Consider the following 24,095-nt stretch of genomic DNA (forward strand, 5'->3'; position numbering starts at 1 on the left):
TGTGTGTGTGAGAGAGAGGAGTGTGTATGTGTGTGTGTGTGTGTGTGTGAGGGTGTGTGTGTGAGGGTGTGTTTGTGTATGAGTGGATATTAGTGCGAGACAACTCCCTCACTGTGAGAATAGGTGGAAAAATCAGGTGAAGCCAAGAACAGTTTAAATTGAAGTTTACTTTCCTTGTGGTAATCATACACACACGCACACACTCTCACAGACACACACACACACACACACACGCACACACTCTCACAGACACACACACACACGCACACACACACACTGAGACAGACTTTCATTTCATGCTGCTGAGATGCTGTAAAACACACACTTACGTCTGGTAATAAAAGCCTCGCCTGCTGAACACCAGCAGTGAGCAGTGGGCTTCACGTGGTGAAATGTGTTTTCACCAAAGCTGCAGATTCAGAGAGAAAACTCTCAAGACTTTACCTTGAGGAATATAAGAAACCATGTGTGCCTGGCCTGCACACGACACACACACACACACACACACACACACACCTTACATAATCCTTGCACATATTTTAATCTGTGTTTGAACCTCCTGTTTACGTTGCTACGGTTACAACACCAACACGTCTCCTGGACGTTACCAGGGCTGGAAGCAGCAGACACACCTTCCTTTGACTCCGCGGCCGACGGCGCTGCAGCCGGAGAACTTCGCTCCTGATGGATGTTTTGACAAGTGCCGTCTCTTTCCAGGAGCCGGTGGGCTGCACTTTTGTGTGAAGCGTCAGGAAATGATGAGAAGTGGTCAAATTAGATGTGTGTGGTCTAATCCCCCCCCGAATGTGAAGCCACATTATCCTGTGAAGTTTGGTGCAGATTGTCTGTCACACGTGGATTTTTTTTAGACTTTTATATAAGACAGTAAAATACAGTTGGAGATAATAGCTGAGAATGATCATGAGTAACCGTTTTGGAAGATTCCTTGAACTGCATAAGTGAGAAATAAAGAGAGCTGAGAGAGTTTTACTGTTTTCAAACTTTCAACAAAGACCATGACATCTGGGTGAAGTGTTTGCCCAAAGATTTAATGGAAAGGAATTGAGAAAAATATAAATTAATAAAATATGGAGACAAATAGACGAGTTGCAGCTGAACTTGGATATAAAAGGTTCAAAAAACATATGCAAATATATACAAAAACACATTTTTGGCAAACGATGGAAAATGCGTTTTAAGGAATAAAATATTTGTACTTTTCTTCTAATTTTCACGTTTCTTATTTGTTTTATTGTCGACCGGATAATTTCCATTCTGCTGCTTTGCAGTAAAAGTAACGTGAATTTTATTTTGATATTCCTGCAAAAAACTGTTGGACATGAATATAATAACAACAGTAATATCAATTTATATCTCTTATATTTTAAATGTTATAATAGGCTTGATAGGAAAATGGTTAAAACTAAAATTAGTAATGACTAAACTCAACTAAACTAAACTGACATGCAATATCCAAACAGAACGTGTGTGTGTGTGTGTGTGTGTGTGTGTGTGTGTGTGTGTGCAAAGAGTAAATAGTATAAACACAATAATACAACATTTTAAAAACATTACATTCCACCAGGTTTTGGGTTTTGGGACTTTGTTCTGATTCCTGTAACGATCTCAAAAGCCTGAAGGGGATTTATCAGCTGCAGAGCAGGAAGGTGAAGTCTGCACTGGAGATAGATATGATCATTAAAATATTTAAATCAGCTCCAGGTCTCTATCTGAACCAGAGGTGCAGGGACGTGGTCTCTCAGCCTGTGTTTCAGATAAAACCTCTGCTTCTGCATTCTGATTCAATCAGAGAGAAACAAGCTGCTTTCCTCTGCACACGATGAAGAAGATATTGAAATGTTTTAGTTGCAGAAGAGTTTTTATCCCTAAAACACCCGAGCATGATGGATTTTCATGACAATCCAGTGCAAATGTCCCAGAGTGATCCAGTTACCGCAGCATTAGACAGGACGCAGGTCTGCTACTGAATGTTTTGACAGAGGTTGAGCTGTGACCTCGGGCCTGTTGAGCAACACCAGCTGATTAAAGACTTCTCCAGCTCCAGAGTGCTGCTGGTTCCAAACGGGGATCAAAATATCTCAGGCTCTCTCTCGAGCTGAAGTTATTTTGGCATCAATCTGCTCAGAAACAGACACAAACAGATCGGTTGGTCCCGACTTACTCGGCTTCAGTCATTTCCTCAATGTGATGTAAGTGGCCTGAATCTCAACAAAAGCATCTGCTGCCGTTCCCATGTGACGCCGAGGCCTCGCACCGAGGGCAGCATGTTCCCGCTGAGCGTTCGATTCTCTGTTGTTGTTGTGCGATAAGACCAAAACATAGCAACAGCTGGGCTGCGTTCGGCCGCACCAGCGAGTCGGGAGGGCCGCGCCGAGAGGTCCTCCCTGCCGTGACAGGATTATGTGATAGAAACATGCTGTGCTCGTCGGAGCCAAATATTAAATAACACTACTGTCCCGTGTTTGAGGGGCCGAGCCGAGCGCTGTTGTCGTGCTGCCATGGCGACAGTAACCATGCACGGGCCAGTGTTTACAGAATGTTTAGCATATCACAAAGCAGCCACATAGGGTGACTGGACCAGATGAATCAAACGTGTGTGTCTGTGTGTGTGTGTGCGTGTGTGTAGAAGCTGGTATTGCGAGACTGAACACATTTTTAACTGACACATTTAGTTGACACATGCTCGTGTTGTGAATGGATGTGGTGTGGACTTGGCACTGTGCTCTCCTTATGAAATACACTTTGTGCAGCAGTAACCTTTCTGTGTGTGTGTGTGTGTGTGTGTCTGTGTGTGTGTTTAATGTTCTATATTACGTGATCTGTACATATGCCGCAGCATGAGCAGTAATATGCTCCAGATGTTGTTTCAAATAGACGGAACACAAAACAGCTCTTCACTTGGTAACAGCGTCGTTTCTCAATCACTGGCCGACCTCCTTCCTGACAACATTTCAAAATACCAGCATTCGTCCGCACGTATCATAACACATATAAACACAGGTTGATATTTGGAAAACCCTGAATGCTCACAGGTTGTAAACCGGCAGTTTGAGATGATAAACCAACTCCAGATGAAACCATACGAACCTGAAACTGTCCCAAAACTGTCGATTAGAGTTACATAAACTGGGCTTTAGCAAAATTAGACAACAAAACCCAACGTGTTATTAATTATCTGTGAAGATAAGTCATGTTGATTGCATCATTGTGGTTAATTAACAAATTAAATAGGACTGTTTTGTCCACCGCTTTGGGTCCAGGCTGCAAAGTGCATCAACACCTAATGGATGGATTTTCATCAATGCACAGACATGGTCCCCAGAGGATAAACCATTCTGATGTGTCTCAGCTGTGGCTGCAGGGTGGCAGCGCTCCACTGGTTATTAATTCCACCTCATACCACATTTCTCACGTCATGACTTTTTCTTTGGCACAACCACAAGGCTCATGTTTGTGTTTCCATCCACCAACGTTAGATGATGAATTAGAGAAGGTCAGTTCGTGGCACTGCGTCTCCAGATCAGTGCAAATAATCCTCTGCAGAATAAGATGACCCAATAATAATAATAATAATAATAAACCTTCAATGGTAGAAAACTGTTTGTTTGTATTTTTTCAAGTAGGCTAATAATCTAAAGAGCGTCAAAATCTCATCTCTCTCACAGATCTTATGCTTTTGTATATTTTTAATGTCCAGTGTTTCCACTTTATTGTGCAAATTGAAAAGGAAAATAAAACGTTAAAGACAGTTAAATGGAAACTATCATATTTTGAACGTTTACAGCAAACTGACATCAGCTGTTCGGTAAAATCACTGCAGCATCACAGAACTTCTAGTCTGTGATAAATACAATACACGACTTACAAAACAAGCCATATCTACAGTTATCTTTAGGTTCTACCACACTGGCAGAGCTACAGGTTATAGGTTTGGTTTGATGTTGCCCCCCAGCCTTATGCCTGGAGCCCTCAAAGTCCCTTGACACACCCCTGGATGCAGTACAATAAAATGATTGACATATTTTCTGCTACACAACAAGCTCCCTGTGTTCTTATACTGCAGCGCTGTAATCAGCGTAACGATACGTCAGCAGAAGTAATTTTCTAATTTCCGTATAATTCACTAAACAACTCCTCCGGTATGATGTAACCCATCATACTGAATATGAAACATTCATTTACTCAGGGTTTTTGTTGATCGTATCCCAGTGGGAGGTGATGAAATCTGTAAATACTGTACAATCATCAGCTTTATGCCTTTTATACTCTTCTTCTTCTTCTTCTTCTTCTTCTTCTTCTTCTTCTGTGCCTCTTTGTTGCAGCTCTTTGAAGCAACATTTGATTTGAAGCCGTGATAATCTATCGCAATTATTTTTCAAGGAGAACGACACACGGGAAATGTTGTGAATGTAATTACATGACGTGTCGATGAGGCTCAATGTGAAGCAGATGAAGACGGCGGTGAATTTAAGTTTGAACGTTGCTCCTCTTTGAATTAAACGTCATCCACCATGTTCTTCATCCTAAGAACTAAAGGCTCATTCTGTACATTCTGTCCTCCTCACGTTACTCGTGTGTATTCTGTGTGTGGCAGGAACGTAAAGGAGGCTATAAGAGTCCTGGGAGACTCCGGGTGTCCCTGCAGGTAATTACAGACTCATTGACTGTAATTAGGTGTGTTGTCGTCACTAAGCTCTACAACCACTGTGATTAGGACCCGACTCTGATTTCACACTGAACTGAGGCAACGTGTCAGAAAGGCAAGTTTATCTATTTTCTATCTGTTTTCCAGCGGTCGCATTACAAGGTGTTCGACGGTCGTGTTGAAACGTTAGATTCTGAGCAGCAACGCTCGCAGGAGTCTTTGGTTTCTAATGGACACACATCTGCACATTTACATTTGAAACAAACACCCAGAGGCAGGGTTCGGGGAATATGTCGTCTCTTATAGAGTTTCTCTTGATGTGCATGTGTTTCAGGTCAGGAGACCCCAGGTAACGCAAACACACTCTGTCCTGTTTGAAGGGAGGGGAAGTCGTCCGACACACTTACTTTACAAATACACATAAATACACAGTCAGGAATATACGGAGAGTATTTACATGCACAGACTCCTGCACACGTCACAACTCTGCACACGAGGATCTTCTGGCTAATAAAGGGGTCAAATCGGGTATTTACACATTAAGACTATTCAGTTATCTTTTTATTCTTCGAACAAATCCTATGAAAATACCAAAACCTACAATGAATTGATCTTGCTATCAAGAATAGCTCGTAAATCCAGATCCTGAAGTCTGATATGCTCTTTTATCACTTCGAACGCAGTCGAGTGGGAACTTGTAGGCAGGTTGAAGTCCTGACTTTCAGAAACATAGGTATGAAGTCAGAAAGTATTGATGGCATCTCTGCATTTTTCTTGAGAAATTCCAAAAAATTTATTTTTAAAAATCCCTTTGTCGTAATGATAAAGAAAATCATAAAGAAAATGATCCTGGATTCACCCTCCTTGGTCAAATCAGCTTCAAAGGGCAGTGGGCTGTTCCTTGATTCAACCCTTCCACCATTACAAAGTAATTCTGCTCATAAGATTCACACTTTATTCCCTCTGATATCAATGAAAATGTTGAAAAACTTCTGAAATATTAAAAACCAAAATTCAACAGGCTCCTCCCTGATCCACATCACATTCCTCCACCAGGTTTCATCCAGTAGTTTTTGTGTATCGCTGTTAACTACCAGACAAAAAACAGATGAATCATAACCTCTATTACTGTGGTGGGAATATTGTTTGATTTGAATCCCAAAGGTTAAACATGCATTCTTTACTGTGGACACACCCAAACACAAGCATGCAAACCAATGCACTGATAATAAAACCACACATATATATATTTATTAGATTTCACTGCTGCACACACGGTGCCACTCGCTCTGTCACTCACACACAAAGTTCAAACAGTCAGGTGAGGATCTCGAGAAGGCAGTGGGGGGGGGGGTCATCACCGTCACCATAGCAACAAGCAACACAGTGATGCAAGCACGCATGATGTCATTGAGTAAATCTGTCGTCCGCGGCCTCCGGGTGTTTTTGTTACCACAGGAATTGTGGGGGATTTTTTTTGTGTGTCCTCTGCTCGTGAGTAAACTCTGTCTCCGCTGCGCTGACACAACAACACAAAGGCAGGATTATCTCCACAAACTTTATTGTTTGAAAAGTACACGAACAGAACGTCGTGGAAGCGTGTCCCCGGTGCCACACGGTGCGTACGTGTCACCACACAGGAGCTTCACTTCGGGGAGAGACAGCGTGGAGGTAGTTGACTGGAGGTTCGGAGCAGAGCAGACACGGCACATCCCGGCAACATAGACTCTCACAACGTTAGATACGTTTACGTCAACTGAGATATTCAAATATTAACACAAAACTATCATGGACAAGTACTTACAGTAAACAATCCATTTTTTATATTTGGGGATAAAAACATGTTTAAGTATAATTTATATAAAAGTTTTAAAACTTTATCGTGACTGTGTGGGTGTGGTTTGTTCAGATTGGACAGTGTTACACAAACCAACACGCCACAGTTGGCGTTTCACATCTGTGCTAAATTCATTCCATCAAATAACTGTTGAGAAAGTTCACTCTGAAACCTTGAGGGTTGATTGAAATACATCCGATAGTTTTTGAGTGAGACTATGAAGCATTATAGGAGCAGCATGGAAAATAATCAGCTCATTTGAAATAATGATTCAAGCAGGATCCTTGCAGTTCATGTAAATGCTTAAATCAGATTTATATCTGTATTTATCGAGTATTCGAATGTCAATAGTGAAAATAAGGTTATTCCTTCAAAGTAGATATAATATTTTAGAACAAAACTAGACATGAATATCCCAATTATCCAGAAACACAGTGCACACAGTAGTAGCATGTAGAATATCCACACCATAGACTGAACGTAAAGATGAGGAGCTGACTTCTTCCTCTGCAGTTTATGATCCAAGATCCTAAGAAGGAGCAGCTCTGTCCTCACAGTTTGGCAAAAAGCAGCTGAGTCCATGAAGGAGCACGTTGGACGTCCCTTAAAATGTGCAGCAGAGCAACAACGGCAGGTTCACAGCGCAAGAAAACGTCAAAGAGCAGCAAAGAGCAGCCTACGTACACGTGTAGCATTAGATCATCACATAAACCAATCAGAGGCTGTTTAGATTCATTATTTATCCCGTTAACGGACAATAATGATCCGTCAGGCAGCAACATGTGACCTCATGGCGGCGTTTACAACACAGCTAAACACGACTCATGCTGGTATATGTGTTTAGATTCACAGCTGGACTCAAACCAGCCGACACAAAGAGACACTGAGTGAACAAGCATGCGTCCACATGGACGTCCACACAGCAGGTGATGCTCGGGTCAAACCTTCTGTGACAGAGACACTTTAGATATTTGGCGAAATTCAGTTTTTTTGGCACAGAATCAGATGAGAATTTGGCAGAATTTGGTGAGAAATGTCCCACACAGGTAAATAAAAGGTTGTGGGAGCATCAACTGGTGCGTGGACATGTCTCGTCGTCTGGTTTTCCCATTTCTCGTATTACTAAGTGAGCTTAAAAGGAGCTGGTGCACAGATTGTGTTGCCTTCCACCAGGATCAGATGTTTCCTCCTGTTACCGGTCTCAGTGCTAAGCTTCATATTAATATACGTACATGAGAATGATATTTAACTTCTTATCTGACTCTTGGCAGGAAGCGTATGAGGCTATTTTCTGATTCTTTTATATGGGGATACATCAGAGAGCTCACAGGCTCAGAAATCAAAGAAAAGTTCATCAATACTTTTTCATAGTTTATATCTCTCTAATCATAATTTAAAAAATGGGTTCCATGTTTGTTTGTACAAAATTAAGAGGAAATATTAAAATGTTCACTTTTATCAGGAAACATTCTCTTCTCAATCAAAGAATTCAAGAACTGGCCGATAACAAAATTATTTAGTAATTAAACAATATTCATTAATACGATGTCAAAGTGTTTAAAACGCAGAATTCTTCATTATTGATGACTGGAACAAAAAAGGCTCTAAACCGACAAATCAACAACAACAATCTAAGAACACAGCCTGGATATATTTCATATTTAAACATCAATTATGGAATTAAAAAACATATTTCTTCCCTTTTCCTCCAGTGCAGCCAACACAACAACCAAAGACTGGAACTAAAGATGGACGACTCGTCTCCACCGGCGTCTTGGTAGTGAGGTCGATACACAAGCTCGACCAATAGCAAGTCAGTCTCAGGTGCTTTGACTTTTCCGTTTGGCCCCTAACCCTTCCACTAACATGGAGGAGGCAGGGTTCATGCTGCACCACCAGGGGGCGTTGGAGCTGTCATGTCGTCCTTCTTTATTTACAGTCTACGGCAACAATGGCTTGAGGAGCCGGGCACATGAGACAGAAATCCGTCCCACTGCCTCCACTCCGTCCGGCGAAGTGGAGACTGATCGAAAAACTAAAAGTACAACAACACTTTCCCTCCACCAAGGTCAAACCTCCCCCGTTTCTCCTCTCACAGCTGATGTAGGCACAAAACTCAACAGTTCTGCGTTTGAGCACCTGGTAACGGTGCGTCTCACCGACTTGAGACGTGGTTACCGCTTCCTGTCTCGCACTGGACAAGACGCAAAACTGTCCACAGACACAACCAGTGAGAAACCAGAGGAGATGCTGCTGGAAGCCGGAGCGCTGGGAAGAGATCGGCCCTTTAGAACCGGCTCTGGGTTCCCATGATGCATTGCAACAACAACAACAACAACAACCCCCTCCTCGCCTTTTCTCATTGTAAAGCCAATAAAAACAGGCTCGAGATTCTCTTGTGCTATGACTGTTTTTTAAAAACGTTTTCTCTATAATGTAAATGTTCGTTAGACAAACAAGAACCGTGCAGACGAAAGAACAACATCCTCCAGTGAATTCAACAACTTCTCTTCCTCATTTTACCAAATGGAGTCTCGAGGCCTCACCGATGTTGAAATAAAGTGAATCACAGCAGAATCTCTCGATCCGCGTGAAGACGAAGGACAAACGGAAACAAAGAAAGTGACCCTGAGTTGTGCCGGGCTCGTTCTGAGGGTGAAATATATATCAACACAAATATATGTGAAACGAACTGTACGACTAAATAGGATCCTTCTGTTTGCTGCTCAACAAATATCCTCATATTGTGCATGTGTGTCGTCACACGTACGTCAACATGCAGCGTTTTTTGAAATTTCTCCCACATTGGGACTGTTGCAGGATCAGGATCATGTGTCTGTGAGAGACAGATAACGTGTCTCCTCCTGGTCTCCGCTGCTTCAGTACATCCACAGACAGGAGGCCCAGGCGAGTCCTCGTGTCCCGGGCGTCTCCCGGGCAGCGTCCGTCCCCGCACTGGGGGATGTCCTCCGGGGTGAGGGCGATCACGTCCTCAGCTTTAAGATGACCGTGGCCAGGACGAGGAAGAAGGTGTTCCAGCCGAGGGTGACGGCGAAGCCTCGCCACACCATCATCTGAGTCAGACCCCAACCTGTCAGAGAGTCACATGTTCATATTTTAATACAGAGGTCAAAAGAGGCTGACAGGACGTGGGATATTTATGACTGATAAACTGTTTTTACATATATACTACACATATTAACAAATAAACAATCAGGCCATCGTCTTAATTTAATGTTCAACGAGGAGCATCATCATGAAAACGACGGCTCTGCAGCTTTCTGATATCAATATGTCGGCTGATACATATGTTGATATATTTCTTTAAATGGGAACAATTCTTAAGACACGTTATCAAAACCTTGACAAAGAAATAAAACATATTTTTACTGCAGAATCTAAAGATAAATGCAGATCTTTTCTGAATCGCGTTCACTCCTCTTCAGTTCCACAGCAACTGGCCAACATTACTTCTGATGTGATTGAAAGATGGAGAACAGCCACAGAAAGTGAAGTAATGTCTGTTTTCCTCATTCATGAACAGAATCTGGTTATGAGCAGCGTCTTCTGTGTATTAAAATAGATCATATCTGCAAAAACCATCAATCTCTCGGTGATGTGATCCAACAAACACAGGAAATCCAGGTTTATTATTATATCATCTGTCATATTCTATTAGCTCCGTGGAAGCTTATTGAGGCCACAGTGACTGGGAGCCTGGTGCAGAGCATGGACATCGAATGTTGGGCACTGAAGTGCACGTGAATCTAATCAGTGAAACGTCCCTCGTCGACCACTGAACCTCTAAGATAAGGTTCTGAAGCAGGAAACGGTGCCGCCGACTTCCTGCGCTTGACGTGTATCCCGTAACATGGAGGGAGCTGCTCTTACTGTCCGGACACGATGGCGTCCAGAGACAGAGCGAAACCTCTACACCTCCTATTCCAGGAAGTTCAGTTACACAGGATCCAGGGCTGATGAATGATTCAGACGAGCGGCTGCGGCGTGTACCGTGACAATCTGACGGTAACACGTGCCAACGCCGCGCCGGAGGAGCTGCAGGAGCTCATAACGTTACAGAATCGATGCGTGTTGTGTAACGTGTGTCTACATTACCTCTGTACATTATACAGCGGAGGGCTTCAGAGGCGTAGGTCTGAGGAAGAGCCAGGCTGAGGTATCGGAGAGGATACGGGATACACTCCACGGGCCAGATGATACCTGCAGGTCAGGGCAGAGGAGATGCTCTTATATTTACAAATTAAAACAAAGAGGAAGGGATAACTTTTCATTTCATTTGAATCATCCAAAGCACAGAAGGGAGGGGGGGGGAGATATGAACGCTCCAGTGAGATTTATTTAACTGCTGTTTCCAACTCCTCAATGAACCCGATAATTTAACACAGATTAAATATCTGTTAAATGCTTAATAAAGCTTTAATGGTTTGATACGGTCGACGGCTCCGGTGCAGCGACTGAATGGAGCTGGAGGAAGGATCGTTGGAGGCGATGGAGAACTTGACGGAGCCACTGCTGCTTCAGCAAAGATTTCTATATCCTGAACCACAACTAAACCAGAGGCTCGAGGTTTCAGGATGTTGAATAATGGTCCAATAATCAGACACCTACAGGACTTTTGAAGTCACCCACACATCGCAGACACACACACATCCACTCAGAGGCCTACCGCTGAGGATGAGGTTGGGGTAAAACACGCCCAGAGCGGCCTGGTTGGCGCTCTGCTCGTCATCGATTGCGGCGGAGATGACGAGGCCGAACGAGATGCCGGTGACGCCCTGCAGCACGATGAGAATTATGACCAGCACCAGGGAGCCTTCATTAGGCATCTGCAGAGAGAGAGAGAGAGAGAGAGAGAGAGAGAGAGAGAGAGAGAGAGAGAGAGAAAACAGGCTCGTAAACGTCTCGAGTGTTTTCATGAAGAGAACTGAGGTGGAACTAAAGAGAGAGGAGGGGGCAGAGTTAGAACCAGGACAAACACATGGTTTCACACAAAGAAATCCACAATATTACAACCTACAGATGCAATGATCACACAGAAAATACAAGTTTACTTTTCAATCTATTTTCAGTGGTTTCCTTGATCTGAAAAACTCATTTTTCAAACTTATTCTCGGAAACAAGCTCAAATCTCTTCCAGTTCTTGGTCTTTGTGTGGAACTCATTTCAAAGTCTGAGGTTTTAATAGAAAAATCCTCCCTGAGGACGTGATGTCATGTTCCCCTTCGTGTTCCAGGAACCTGAGGTGGCAATCAGCGGATTAATTAAGACTATTTCCTCCTTTTCAAAGTATAATAAAAACAAGTCTGAAAGTGTCAGGACTCAAAGTGATAACTCTGTGAACTCCAAGAGAATCTGCAGACGTGTGTGTGTGTGTGTGTGTGTGTGTTAAGGCACTATCCGTCTCCCCTGACGACGTGCAAAAATAGCCCTGCACCGGGAGGCCACATGACCACTCGGTTGCCACAGCAATCAAGGTTGTTGTCGTGGCGATCCCGCAGTGATCCCTGGATACGGGCAGCGCGGGAAGTGATTTATGGAGTGGTGGTCTCTTTGGACTTCAGCACCTTAATTAACCCACACATGGACACACTGACACACACGGACACACACTTACACACAAATTTTAACACACAGACGAGGCCACACACACACACACACACACACACACACACACACATGTCTATCCTGTCTTTGCCTGTATTGATCCCAAACAGGGTCACAAAGTGATCAATGACCTCTGTGACCTCCAGAGTCTGCTGCTGCTGTCACGTGCACATCTCACCGAACAATATTAATTATATCATCTCAGACAATAACAGTGTGCGTGACGGGTGAAATGAATTATCACGACTCTAATGTTCTGGAGGTAAAGTCCCATTTTTTTCCTGATGTGATAAAAATGCAAATGAGCGACTAATGGAGCTTCAGCTTCTGCGAAACACGAACCTCCAGCCGTGAACCTCCGACGCAGCAGATCACGTCGTGAATGCAGTGACCTTTCAGAATATCTCCTCCAAACAGACGCTGGTCACGATAATAACACGATTAAATACGACTCGATACCCACATCTGCTTTTAATGTTTCATGCTATATTTCAATGTGTGATCACGATATGTGTTTTATATTCATCATTTTCAGTTTTAGCTGCTTTCTGCAGTTTGTATCGCTGTGTGTGCGTGTGTGTGTGTGTGTGTGTGTGTGTGTGTGTGTGTGTGTTGTGTGAGGACGAACGTTGAAGGCGAGCAGGATGAAGAGCAGCAGCAGGAGGATCTGGACGCTGATGACAAACAGCTGAGAGAAGAGGTGAGCCAGCATCGTCTCCATGGAGCTCACACCTGGTGCAGAGACACAGGAACATCACAGTCAGAGTCAAGTCAAAGATCCTCTGAATAAACAAAATCACTCAATCATCCATTCTCTAAATGTAACAAATCATTATTCAACATTAATTCTTCAATTAAAACATCTGCATCGTCATCAATACGTTTAAAACAGTTAAAGTAATAATATAACAGTAGTAATTCTTCTTTCTTGCTGGTAAACACCGTCACACGCTGCTGTGATCATGTGACTCCCTCTACTGGTAACATCTCAAATTACACTTCAATTATTTATCTTGGTGGCTTCATTAAGCTACAGTTGAAAGATTTGAATGAATCTAAGAATATAATAATAATAAGAGGAGTCTGTCATTTAACAGGTTGGATATAAACAAGTATTTATTACTGACATGTGAGAGACAAGCAGCGATAATAACTACAATCAATCATAAAAAGGGGGAAATTAAAGTTTTGTATTAAGTTTTTGCATTTAGGAGACTTATTTGTGTGTGACCCCTCACCTGCGACCCAGCATCTGTCCAGAAGCCCCTCCTTCCTCTCCAGGACGAAGGAGAGAGCCGTCAGACCCACGGCCAGATAGAAGGTGATACTGGACGGGGAGAGAGGAAGAGGAGGAGCGACGAAGAACACATGAGTAACATATAAATAAATAAATACATAAATTCGGTTACAGTTTTCTTTCATTGATATGTTGGGAAGAAAAAAAGGAGAAGAGTGTCTGGTTTACGCCGGATTATCAGATATTCAACAGCCAATTTATTATAGACTCTACATGTTTATGTCCGCGGGGGGGAATTCGTTTTCACAGTCACTTCAACTCACTGAACATCACATAGAACATGAAACATGTGCAGACAAGTCACGATTCACTGTGTCAGTAGATTCAGTGCTGCACTGACAGAGGGTACGAGGCTCCTGCTGAACCGGGCCCTTGAAGATATTGTCAATATTGAGTTTATTGGTATTTAAAGGAGTCGACCTGTTCTACTGCTTCATGACTGGAGGTGGGGTTCAGTCCAGTGGGGGGTGTTTGTGCTAATGACTGGTTCCTTTGACACATTTACATTAACACACACAAAACAAACTGTAGGTTCATGAACACAGAGTCAATAACAAGCTTGAATTCAACCAGCTCGCATCCCACTGACCTGAGAACAGCTCCAGGCATCACAAATGTGGTGAAGTCTGTGTTCTCGTCGCCGTAGATCGGCTCCTCGATCTAGAAGAGGACAGAAACTAAAGATTCATTTTTTTGCTTTGATCCTTATTCCTCTGGTTTGATTGTTGCTTCGGCTCTTTTCGTACCTTCACCGGCAGCGACACCAAGTACGACATGCTGCCCAGCTTACTGTCCACAAAGTCCTGCAGGAAGACGACAGAGTTTCAACTACTTGTTCACATGGATCAGTGAAGGAAGACAGATTATAACTGAAACTGCATTTTCATCAACCTTCAGTGGAATTAGTCAAATCAATGACATTTTATTGGTAAAGCTCATATTCACAAATCCCAGGTTGTTTCTATCATGATGACAAATGTAAAAACATATGAAGAGTTTGGTCTTGTGTTGTTGTGGAACAGCGTCAATAGCAGAAACCAGTAAAGTGGCACTGATGTTGATATTGTAAAGTTGCTGCTGCTGTTGTGTTGCATGTGTATTTCTTCTACACTATAAATATCGTGTGTATATAATATTTAAAGCTAACGAAACAAAAGGCAGGAAGCACATTTTACCTGAAAAGCCTCGTGAAGCTTCTTCTGCAGCATTAAGGCAATTTGTCGATCTAGAAAAAAACAAAAACAGCAAAAATGAGCTTCTCTGAATCACAGTAGATAAGTGATAATAGTTTTTTCTTCTATATTTCAGTTCATATACAGTTTAGTTGATCCTTTAAATTCTAATAAATATAATATACTCACATGTTATTATACCAATGGTTCGATAAGACTCTTAAACCTTAAGCTAGATTAACACGTCAATATGAAATCCACCACAAACCACGAGGTGTTTGCATCTTACTTGTCAGGTCCAGCCAGACGTGCACCGATCCTCCATCGACCACCTCCCTGGAAACCTGCCGCTGCATCATCCTGTGGAGCCAAAGAGTCATGATCCGTTTCACATACCTTCTCATTGAATTATTATATTATAGGATTATTTTACAGAGCTCGTATCAAACTTGTCCCTTTATAAAATCAGGTCTATTATTGCTTCATGAAATGTGAATGTAGCAGTAACCTGCTGTTTTCATACAAGAACAACGTCTGTCACATGATTCAGTGAAGAGCTGCCCAGGTGTGTGGGACAGGAAGGAGCAGGCACACACACACAGACACACACACACACACACACACACACACACACACACACACACACACACACACACACACACACACACACACACACACACACACAGTGAATCACACCCAACACAACAACTCATGCCCTTTATCCTCCTCGACTGACTCATCCTCACATGATGGAAATTTTGAAGCTGGTGTGGTTTGATTTGCGTGTGTGTGTGTGTGTGTGTGTGTGTGTGTGTGTGTGTGTGTGTGTGTGTGTGTGTGTGTGTCTGTGTGTGATGACTGGAATGGCATTTGATGGAGTCGTTTGTGCTTCACTGTGGCTTTTGAACGGTTGCAGGTGATTAACAACACAACGATCCGTTTTGTGCGATGAATGAAAAGCAGCCATGAGGGGTTAGATGAGGAAGAGGAGGAAGAGGAGGAGGGAAACAGAGCCACGTGATAACGGTCACATTGTGTCTACACACAAGTTGAGACTGGTCGAGTAACAAACAGGTCAGACTGAAAATACCAGGAGTGTTTTCCCTGTTCATTTAACTCTGCATTAAACAAGGAGTCTGGATTATAATCTGATTTCATTTATTCTGGATTTCTTACACACGTTTCAATAATTTCTCAACAACTACTTCAGTCAAATCATCCCTGAGACGCAACGTGTGTGACACAGCATCTACTTTGGATCAGGCCGACTCACGTTTAGTCCGTAAATGGACCAGATGTTCGTGTGTGAACACAAACGCTTCAGACTGGGAGTGGATCTGTGTAAAGTGTAATCTCTCTCTGCATGTTAAACATTGTGCTGCTGCAGATTTGCTCCTTCTAATACCTCTACTATTGTGTATGGTGCATAATATATACAAGTTATTCAAACCCATTGACCCATTTGATCTTTTATACTACGTTGATCAGCATTAAGACCTAAATGCTCCACATATGGACACAGGACTATAAGTGGATTTGTGGAGATTGAAATTCCTCATGTGACTCCAGCGTGAGCTCCAAGTCTCAGTGAGGATTTATTTATGTTCCTCGTCGCCTGTGAGGAGTTAAGTCGAGAATGAGACGGATTCACAATCGTATGTTTTCTATAAGACGCTTCACAGAAGTCGTGATGACGCAGTTTGATTCGTTTCTGTAGATCCTACACATCATATTATCATGGATCCAGTGTTTTCTGTCCTGGTACCTACTCTGAACTGAACTGATATTGGAAGAGCAGATTTTAATAACTGGTCACATGGTGGCTGATGTCACGTGATTGGTGCGTTCACCTTTTTGTCAGGTAGCTGGTGAAGTTCTTCCCGAAGCCGATGACGCCCCAATACTCCCCATTGTGGATCCCATCGAAAGCCTCTGCATGAGACAAGGGCACCTGTGGACGAAGAGCAACACTTTATATATTATATGTAATAATATATAATGTTGCACTCTAGGGAAATAGATTCAAATCTTCTCATATTTGTTATAAAGCAGCTTCACACAAGTTTTATATAATAAACCGAACGGTGTCGCACCAGGAGACGACCTTTGTGTTTCCTAGAAAAACAAAGTCATCATGTTCTGAACTGAAGTGAAACTTGAGACCTGAGCTTTGTGGTAAACTTTATAAACCAGTGAGCCGACAAATGAATAACAGAACACGTAGCACAGAAACTACCTGCTTCCTCTTTGGTCGCAGCACGTGAACATTGAAACCTCCCTCCTGTGAGTTTGTGTCGGTGTCTCACGAGGTCGGAGAAATACCTGGTGCACACTGGTGTTGTCCAGGAAGGAGAGCAGCGATTGGCTGTACGCCGAGGGGGAGGTCTCGTTGTTCACGACGGCGACCTGGACCCCCCGTGGATCTCCTCCCACGCACAAACAGATCAGAGAGATCTGGATGACGGGCAGCACGAACTGGAAACACAACGAGCTGCAAGCACAGAGGGGACAGGGACAAGTAAGAGGACCAACGTGTCCCTCGTCAAACCAGGACTTCTGCTGATAGAAGTGAGGAGCGACATTATTAACGTGGACGTACCCGGGCATTCTCTTCATCCGCACCAGCGTCTTGATCATCAGGGCGGCGATGTTCCTCCACTTAGGCAGCAGGTGTCGGGCTCGCACCTTCCAGTCCACTACAGAACACACAGGGGTTCAGGTTCTGTTCTCAACAAGTCACCATTCAAACGCCGTCAAGACGTCCCCCAACATGTTTCAACCTCTCGACCTTTGACCTTCAAACTCAAGTGACAGAGGGGATTCAAACCTGGGACACTTATGTGATATGCACCTGTTTGTCCACAGTGCCACCCTCAGGAACAGGACACAGAAATATGACTTGTGATAAACTGGGTAGAACATTTCTGTGCATGTTTCCAATCAGTACCTGAATATTTGGGAACCTCCTCCACGGCTCCGGCTCCGATGGCGAGAATTGGCCGAGTCTCGTCTCGCCCGCTCTCGAACGACTCCAGCGGCGCCCCCTGTGGACTGGATTCTCGTTTGGAGTCGACCTGGTCTGAAGTCTGACACAGCTGCAGGAAGGCGTGCTCCAGGGTCTGCGGGAGGAGAACAGGAGTTTAAACAAGACATAAAAGCTCCTTGTTTATTCATCGCCTTAAATAAAGCTGCTTTAGAACAAAGAATTTATTCCCTGATCTGATGCAACGTCTCTTTATTGGCCTTTGACAGAAGTGGACAATATGCATCTGATCCATGAGCGTCCCTGTCCTCACTACCTGCACCTGTCCCTCCAGTCCACCAGGGGCTCAAACTCTACTCACCGTTGCATTGTGCTGCTTCATGACTGCGTCTGGAGGCCCCTCCGCCAGCAAGTGGCCGCTCCGCATGAGCCCGACCTGGAGAGCAGGGAAAAGGAGAAGAAGAGAGAATGAAGAAGTGATATTCATAAAATATAGTTTTGTCTTTTTTTTTTTAAACATCTGCGTGCTGCCACTTTTTATGTAGAGGAAAGTTTTCATGCTCCAGATGTCAGGGAACAAAATCCAGACAGATCCCGGCACCTGCACATGAATCGAAACTTCCAAAGCATTTAGAAAACACATAAAAGTCCAAAAAGGAAAGAAACGAAAAATAGTAGAAACAATAAAAAACTAAAATCTGTAAGATTAGATGACAAAAAAACACTGTCCAGCTATCAGGGGGAATTAAAGGTTAAGCATCTTGCACTTTGGAATGCAGACTGAAAGAGGCGGGGATCAAACCACCAGGAGCTTCTGGTTAGTGGCCGACCCTCTGTACCTCATGAAGGACAAGCAAGGCACTGCTGGGACTTGAACCCATGATCTCCTGTTTACCAGACCGGTGCTTTCACCAACAGCACCTCAACAAAATCCCTTAAATGTTTGGGAAGCCAATATGTCAATTTGAACAGAGACTTTTGACTAATGAGGATTTTTAAAATATGTTTTTGGACATGAGCCAGCTGGCTACAGAGCACTGGAGGAACTGGTTTTCATAACTGGTCCCTTCGATCTCCTCAGTAGGTCGAGGTTTCATGTGATTAAAGTCTATTGTCCCGGACGGAGTAAGAAACAACAAGCGAGCGTGTTTTCATTCCTTGTTGAACCACCTGACGTTGTTCTGTCCAGGTGACAGAACAAGTCCCAGACAGAAACCAGTGGATCCACCTCATTCTCCCACCATCAGAATCTCCCTCCACCCTGAGTGGAGACGCCACGCAGCAGCTTTAGTGGAGAATTTCATTCTCTGTTATTTATGCAGCTGCATCAGCGAGAGGCCGAAATAACCTCTGACATTGTTTTTGGGTTCAAGTTTGAGTCTGAAACTCCCCGACATGTGTCACTCAAATAAAAAAAGAGAAGTGAAATGTCAGCTCCTTCAGCTCCACCAGGGGAGCTAGAGAACAATCTTTTTAAAGTGAAGTGTAAGAAAGTAAAATGATGAGTGTGTGAAATTTGGTTCAGACCCAAATATTTCCGTTGCCTACATTGAATTTGTAAGGGTTGGTTCCAGCCTCTCAAAACCATTAATGGATCAGAAGTATAGATGATGGATGGATGGATTTAAGGGACTGTATATGCACAATATACATTTAGTGAAATCTTGAAAAAGAGAAGTGCACTTAACAACGAGACAAAGCTCCATCCACTGAGCCTCACTTTTTAACCACCTCCAGTTTTCACACCTCTCCCTGGAGAAGTGAAAAAGCACATTTCCAACATCAGGGAGTCTACAGTACAAACGCTCCACTGTAAAGTACTGGGCTTGATATACAAAGCAGATTAGCGTGGGACACACAGTGAATGAACTCGTGGATTTATGCAGAGCCAGATATTAGTCTGAGGGCGACACGTGTGTAACTCTACAGGCCCACTTACTTTATCCCTGCTGTTCATGTGTGGGACCGTTCGCCACAAACCTGCTGGTGTTCAGAAGCGTCCTGACGTGATTCAGGCTGAAAGCTTCGACTGAACAGTAAGAACACACATGAAACCAGAAACAACCTGAAATGACTCAACGGACACTTTAATTTTAAACCTTTACTTCCTCTTCTCTCTCTCTCTCTGTGTTTCTTCACAGTTTTCTGGATTCGAGTGGAAGCTGAACTTTACAGTTTCAAACTGTAAAATGTGAGTAAAGAGTCAAATGTGTATGTGGGGGGGGCTATTTCCGGCACATTTTGCTACTGTGGTGAATAATAATGGAATTAATGATGATGAATTTGGTCTTTTTGTGGGATTTATTGAAGTTATTAAACTACAAATTTTATTTCAACATTATTTTATTTTGTATTAATTTATTCTTTACTTGTATTTCACATTGTGTCTTCTTTCATTGTCCAGCACCCTGGTCAACTGTGGTTGTTTTTAAATGTGCTGTTTAAATTAACTTGACTTAATAATCAAAGGAATAAATGACAAACAGAAAGATTCGATCTTTAGAAACAAAAAACGTGATTTTTAGATGAGAGCTTCTAGACAAACTCTATAGGAGCTTTTCTCATTGAGCTTTTGTTCGTCCTGTCAAAGCTGATGAAGAATAAACTTCATCAAACAAGATATCAATAGACTCTTTGTTTCTGCGGATGAATGCGGAGGCGGTGCTGTTGATTCTGTGTTTCTGAACATCTGGGAGTTGATTTTCTGTGCGTGTGTATCTCACCACGTTGGCTTGTCTGGCCTCCTCGATGTAGTGTGTGGTGATGATGACCGAGACCTTCCCCGTCTTCACGATCTCCACCAGATGCTGCCAGATCCTGCACAACGGAAACAACAACAATCTAATTACACAACGTTTGACCCGAGGGCGAATAAATGATTTCCTCAAATCTCAAAGCTTCTCCAGCAGCGGACTCTCGGCCAAACGTCTGAAACTGGAGCGTCACACCGACAAAGAGAAGTGAGCCTTGAAAAAAGGTTTATGACTTTCTTATTGACTGAATATTAACTGTTGGGCCTTTCCAGAGAAACAGTACGAGTGTCTCTGTGTGTGTGTGTCTGTGTGTGTGTGTGTGTGTGTGTGTGTCTCTGTGTGTGTGTGTGTTACAGTACATACTTGGCCCTGAGCACAGGGTCCACCCCGACCGTTGGTTCGTCCAGGATGAGCAGCTCTGGATTCTGGAGCAGAGCAGCACCGAGGGACACTCTGCGCTTCTGACCCCCGCTGCAGCAAACACACAGGAAACAGGAACAATCAAAAGCCGACCCCTCCGCCACGTTCTCAATTAATGCGTAACTGATAATTCAACACTGTGCATGCCGCTCGTTCCCGAGAGAGGAGGGAACTGAGAGTAGAGCAGACAAAACCTTGCCAGACAACACTGAGGGAAACAACCAGACCTGACCCGAGGGTCGCTGGGAGAAACTGGCACTTTGAGAAATGGATCTTATTTCTTTGACTAGAAAAACATAAATCCTCAGCTTGATCCTACATTGTATTCAAGACAAAATAATATATATATATATAAAATATGAGGTAGAAACAGATTCAGTGCCACTCGATGTGTTCATTCATACCAGGAATACTTGACATACTATGTGTAGTAAACAGCTGCAGCTGCGTGCGTGTGTCTCTGCAGCCGAACAAGAGAGCAGACGAGGAAATGAAGATCTTTAATAAAACAGATCTTAGATATCAAATGTACAATTCAATAACAATAAGAGGGAAACAGAAGCGGAAGCTGCAGCTCAGCAGCACGACAGACATGTGATATAAGCATTCCATGAACTGAATCTGTTTTGAAAGGGACTCTTCAGGAACACAAGGCTCTTTGTCATGAATCAGGGATGTGACTCATTACCAGGAACAAGGGAGAATCATTCTTTTCCTCCAACAACCACAGAATATACACTGTGCATTACACAGGTATAAAACATATTTTTGAATTTGCATTGCTTGATTTCTTTGCTTTTTTACTCTTCCTGTGAAAATGTGAGTCGCTGATTATCCAGCTTCACGACCCTCTTACATAAAGTACACAAATATGTGTCTGTAGCATAGCAGAGGGATGTTGGACCCTCAGCTAAATTGAAATATTAGAAATAATTATACTTTTAGGATGAAATCTGGCAACACTGACGTAAACATAAAAGACTCCACAGCAAGTAGATTAAAGCTGATCTTACAAATTAAAGAGCTGGTTATCTCTTCATTTGACTCTTGTTGCCTCATCAGACAAGTTCATATTGTTTTATGGGCACTGTGTTTATAACCTGCTGTAGACAAATGGATTACATGTGTCTGTGTCTGTGTCTGTGTCTGTGTCTGTGTGTGTGTGTGTGTGTGTGTGTGTGTGTGTGTGTGTGTGTGTGTGTGTGTGTGTGTGTGTGTGTGTGCATCAGTTCATGCACCTCAGGTGTCAAAGTCCACAGACGTACGTGAACAAGCTGTAAATCTAATCAAACAGAATCACGGTGCCATTAATCCGTTGATATGATTCACAATCAAAGACATCGCTGTCGTGTGGTTTTACCTGAGCTTTCGGACCAGGCTCTGTTTCTGCGGTAGGTCCAGGAAGTCGATGAGGAAGTCCATGCGCGCCTTGGTTTCCTTCGACGTCAGGCCGTGCACTCGGCCGAAGAAGGTCAGGGTGTCGCTGATGGTGAACTCGCTGTACAACGCCAGATCCTGTGCAACACAGGAGAAGGTTGTGTGAATATGTGTGTGTGTGGATTTTATACCCTCGATACCTCGTCCTAGTTATTTGACACTTTTCTGTCCGTCCTCTGATATTAAATAAGAAATAAACAGTAAGTTAAGTTTGTGTCTGTTTGAATTGGATGTTCTTTACGCAGATCAGCATCTGTGCTGTTTTCTGAGCACTAATACAGAAACCCTGGACTCAGCTCTTTTAGCTCTTCCATAACTCAAAGGATTAACATCTAGATTTCATTAGTTAAAAAATATTTAATCTCGGAGGATTAGCTACTTAAATAATAATCCATACATACATTTCTCTGTAACCAGGATGAACAGGATTTATTTCACAGTGCTGGCCTCAGACAACACAAGGTGTCACATGACTCCCTCTCAGGGTCACAGATCTCGTCCAAGGGGACGGACGTGAGTCTCACACGTGTGTTATCAGCCTCATCACATTTCCACTCTGACTGTAATGAGCCAACAGAGGCTAAATTAAAACGAGCCCTAGAGCAAGGCACTTACTCCCTGCATTCAGTGAACGCCGGGGTGATAATTGGCTTTCACCAAACACACTTAAAAAGCCTTCCCGGGACAAACTGGGTTTACGTGTGGAGCTGAGTGAGGAAGTGGACTTAGTGCTGTGGACACATTCTTAGTTATTAGTCCCCTGAAGACGAAAAGTACATACATTTAATACATATATACACATTTACGCATACTTTCAGGCAGAGCTGATATTTCAAAGATGTGCTGTTTACCTGCGGCATGTACCCGACCTTCTTCCCCGGCACGTCGTGACCAGGGAAACCAGGAGGCCGCCCCAACACGGTGATGTGACCCTGCGAGATCTTCAGCGTCCCCACGATGCATTTCAGCAGCGTGGTCTTCCCGCAGCCGCTGGGGCCCAAGAGACCGTAACTGCAACCGACAGAGTCACAGAGAGTTTCAGTTAAAATGTTAAAAAAGGACGACTGTTGAATTCTGTGTCTAATTCTTCAAATGATTTGTGTGAAGCGTTAAAATACAGTGATGTCGCTGTGACAGTGGTTGTTGCACTTTCGCCCTGGCACACAGACGGTGTCACGGCCTCGCACGTGATTGATTAAGGAAGCGAAGTGAAAGAAAAGCAGTGGGGTGTGTCTGCACACTCACTGATAACGTCGATGTAAACAGCTTAAGATAAAAAACCAGTTTAATAGATCAAACAATGCAGGAAGGGAGCGACGCAGACTGACAATAGATACGAGTGTTTTAAAGATAACCTACAGTTAGACTCAGTCCAAATTGACCACCGGCACTAACATGACACGAACTGAAACTTAAAAAAACACATCTCTCAGTCTGTGAAAACCCCCGAACCCACACATCAGGAGATATGAAGCACGGGAACAGATACAGTCACGTTCTCCTCTGAAGCCGGGTTCTGCTTTGACAGATTTAGAGAGCGACGTGTTATCTGAGCTCACAGACACGTCTCCTCGCGCTCCACTCACATCTGCCCCTGTGGCACCGTCAGGTTGAGGTTGCCGAGGACCTTCAGTTTGCCGTACGACCGGCACACGTCTCGGCACCGGATCGCGAAATCCTCCGGTGCAGCGGGCGGAGGGGCCTCCAGATCCACCGTCATGTTCTCCTCCTTCTGCTGGGAGAGACAGTTGGTCAGAGTTCAGTTTGCTCAGACTCTTCTGTCACATCTCACCATGTGGACTGAGCCACTGCTCGGTGAGATGCTTGTGAGACTGAAAATACCTAACCTAATAAAATCTACTTTAAATTAAAAAACAATAGATAGATGAATATATAAAGATAGGA

At 43.4% G+C, this 24,095-nt stretch overlaps 1 protein-coding gene across 2 annotated transcripts in view; it reads right to left on the bottom strand.

Annotated features, from left to right (window-relative positions):
- Nucleotides 1-8,264: 8,264 nt before the first annotated feature.
- Nucleotides 8,265-24,095, bottom strand: part of abch1 (ATP-binding cassette, sub-family H, member 1) — an 18,048-nt gene continuing 2,217 nt past the window's right edge. For both annotated transcript variants that reach the window (XM_035172495.2, XM_035172496.2), the window contains exons 2-20: nt 23,777-23,922; nt 23,042-23,201; nt 22,114-22,268; nt 20,697-20,804; nt 20,304-20,397; nt 17,942-18,016; nt 17,545-17,716; nt 17,197-17,293; nt 16,920-17,088; nt 16,448-16,548; nt 14,887-14,957; nt 14,601-14,650; nt 14,172-14,228; nt 14,015-14,085; nt 13,367-13,455; nt 12,757-12,860; nt 11,191-11,350; nt 10,620-10,724; nt 8,265-9,594 (exon numbers count right to left, since the gene is read on the bottom strand). In XM_035172495.2, coding sequence (XP_035028386.2) covers nt 9,488-9,594; nt 10,620-10,724; nt 11,191-11,350; nt 12,757-12,860; nt 13,367-13,455; nt 14,015-14,085; nt 14,172-14,228; nt 14,601-14,650; nt 14,887-14,957; nt 16,448-16,548; nt 16,920-17,088; nt 17,197-17,293; nt 17,545-17,716; nt 17,942-18,016; nt 20,304-20,397; nt 20,697-20,804; nt 22,114-22,268; nt 23,042-23,201; nt 23,777-23,922 — 2,091 coding nt within the window. In that variant the 3' untranslated portion in view covers nt 8,265-9,487. The remainder of the gene's footprint in view (nt 9,595-10,619; nt 10,725-11,190; nt 11,351-12,756; nt 12,861-13,366; nt 13,456-14,014; nt 14,086-14,171; nt 14,229-14,600; nt 14,651-14,886; nt 14,958-16,447; nt 16,549-16,919; nt 17,089-17,196; nt 17,294-17,544; nt 17,717-17,941; nt 18,017-20,303; nt 20,398-20,696; nt 20,805-22,113; nt 22,269-23,041; nt 23,202-23,776; nt 23,923-24,095) is intronic.

This window comes from Hippoglossus stenolepis, chromosome 12 (genome assembly GCF_022539355.2).
Source record: "Hippoglossus stenolepis isolate QCI-W04-F060 chromosome 12, HSTE1.2, whole genome shotgun sequence".
NCBI classification, from domain to species: Eukaryota; Metazoa; Chordata; class Actinopteri; order Pleuronectiformes; family Pleuronectidae; genus Hippoglossus; species Hippoglossus stenolepis.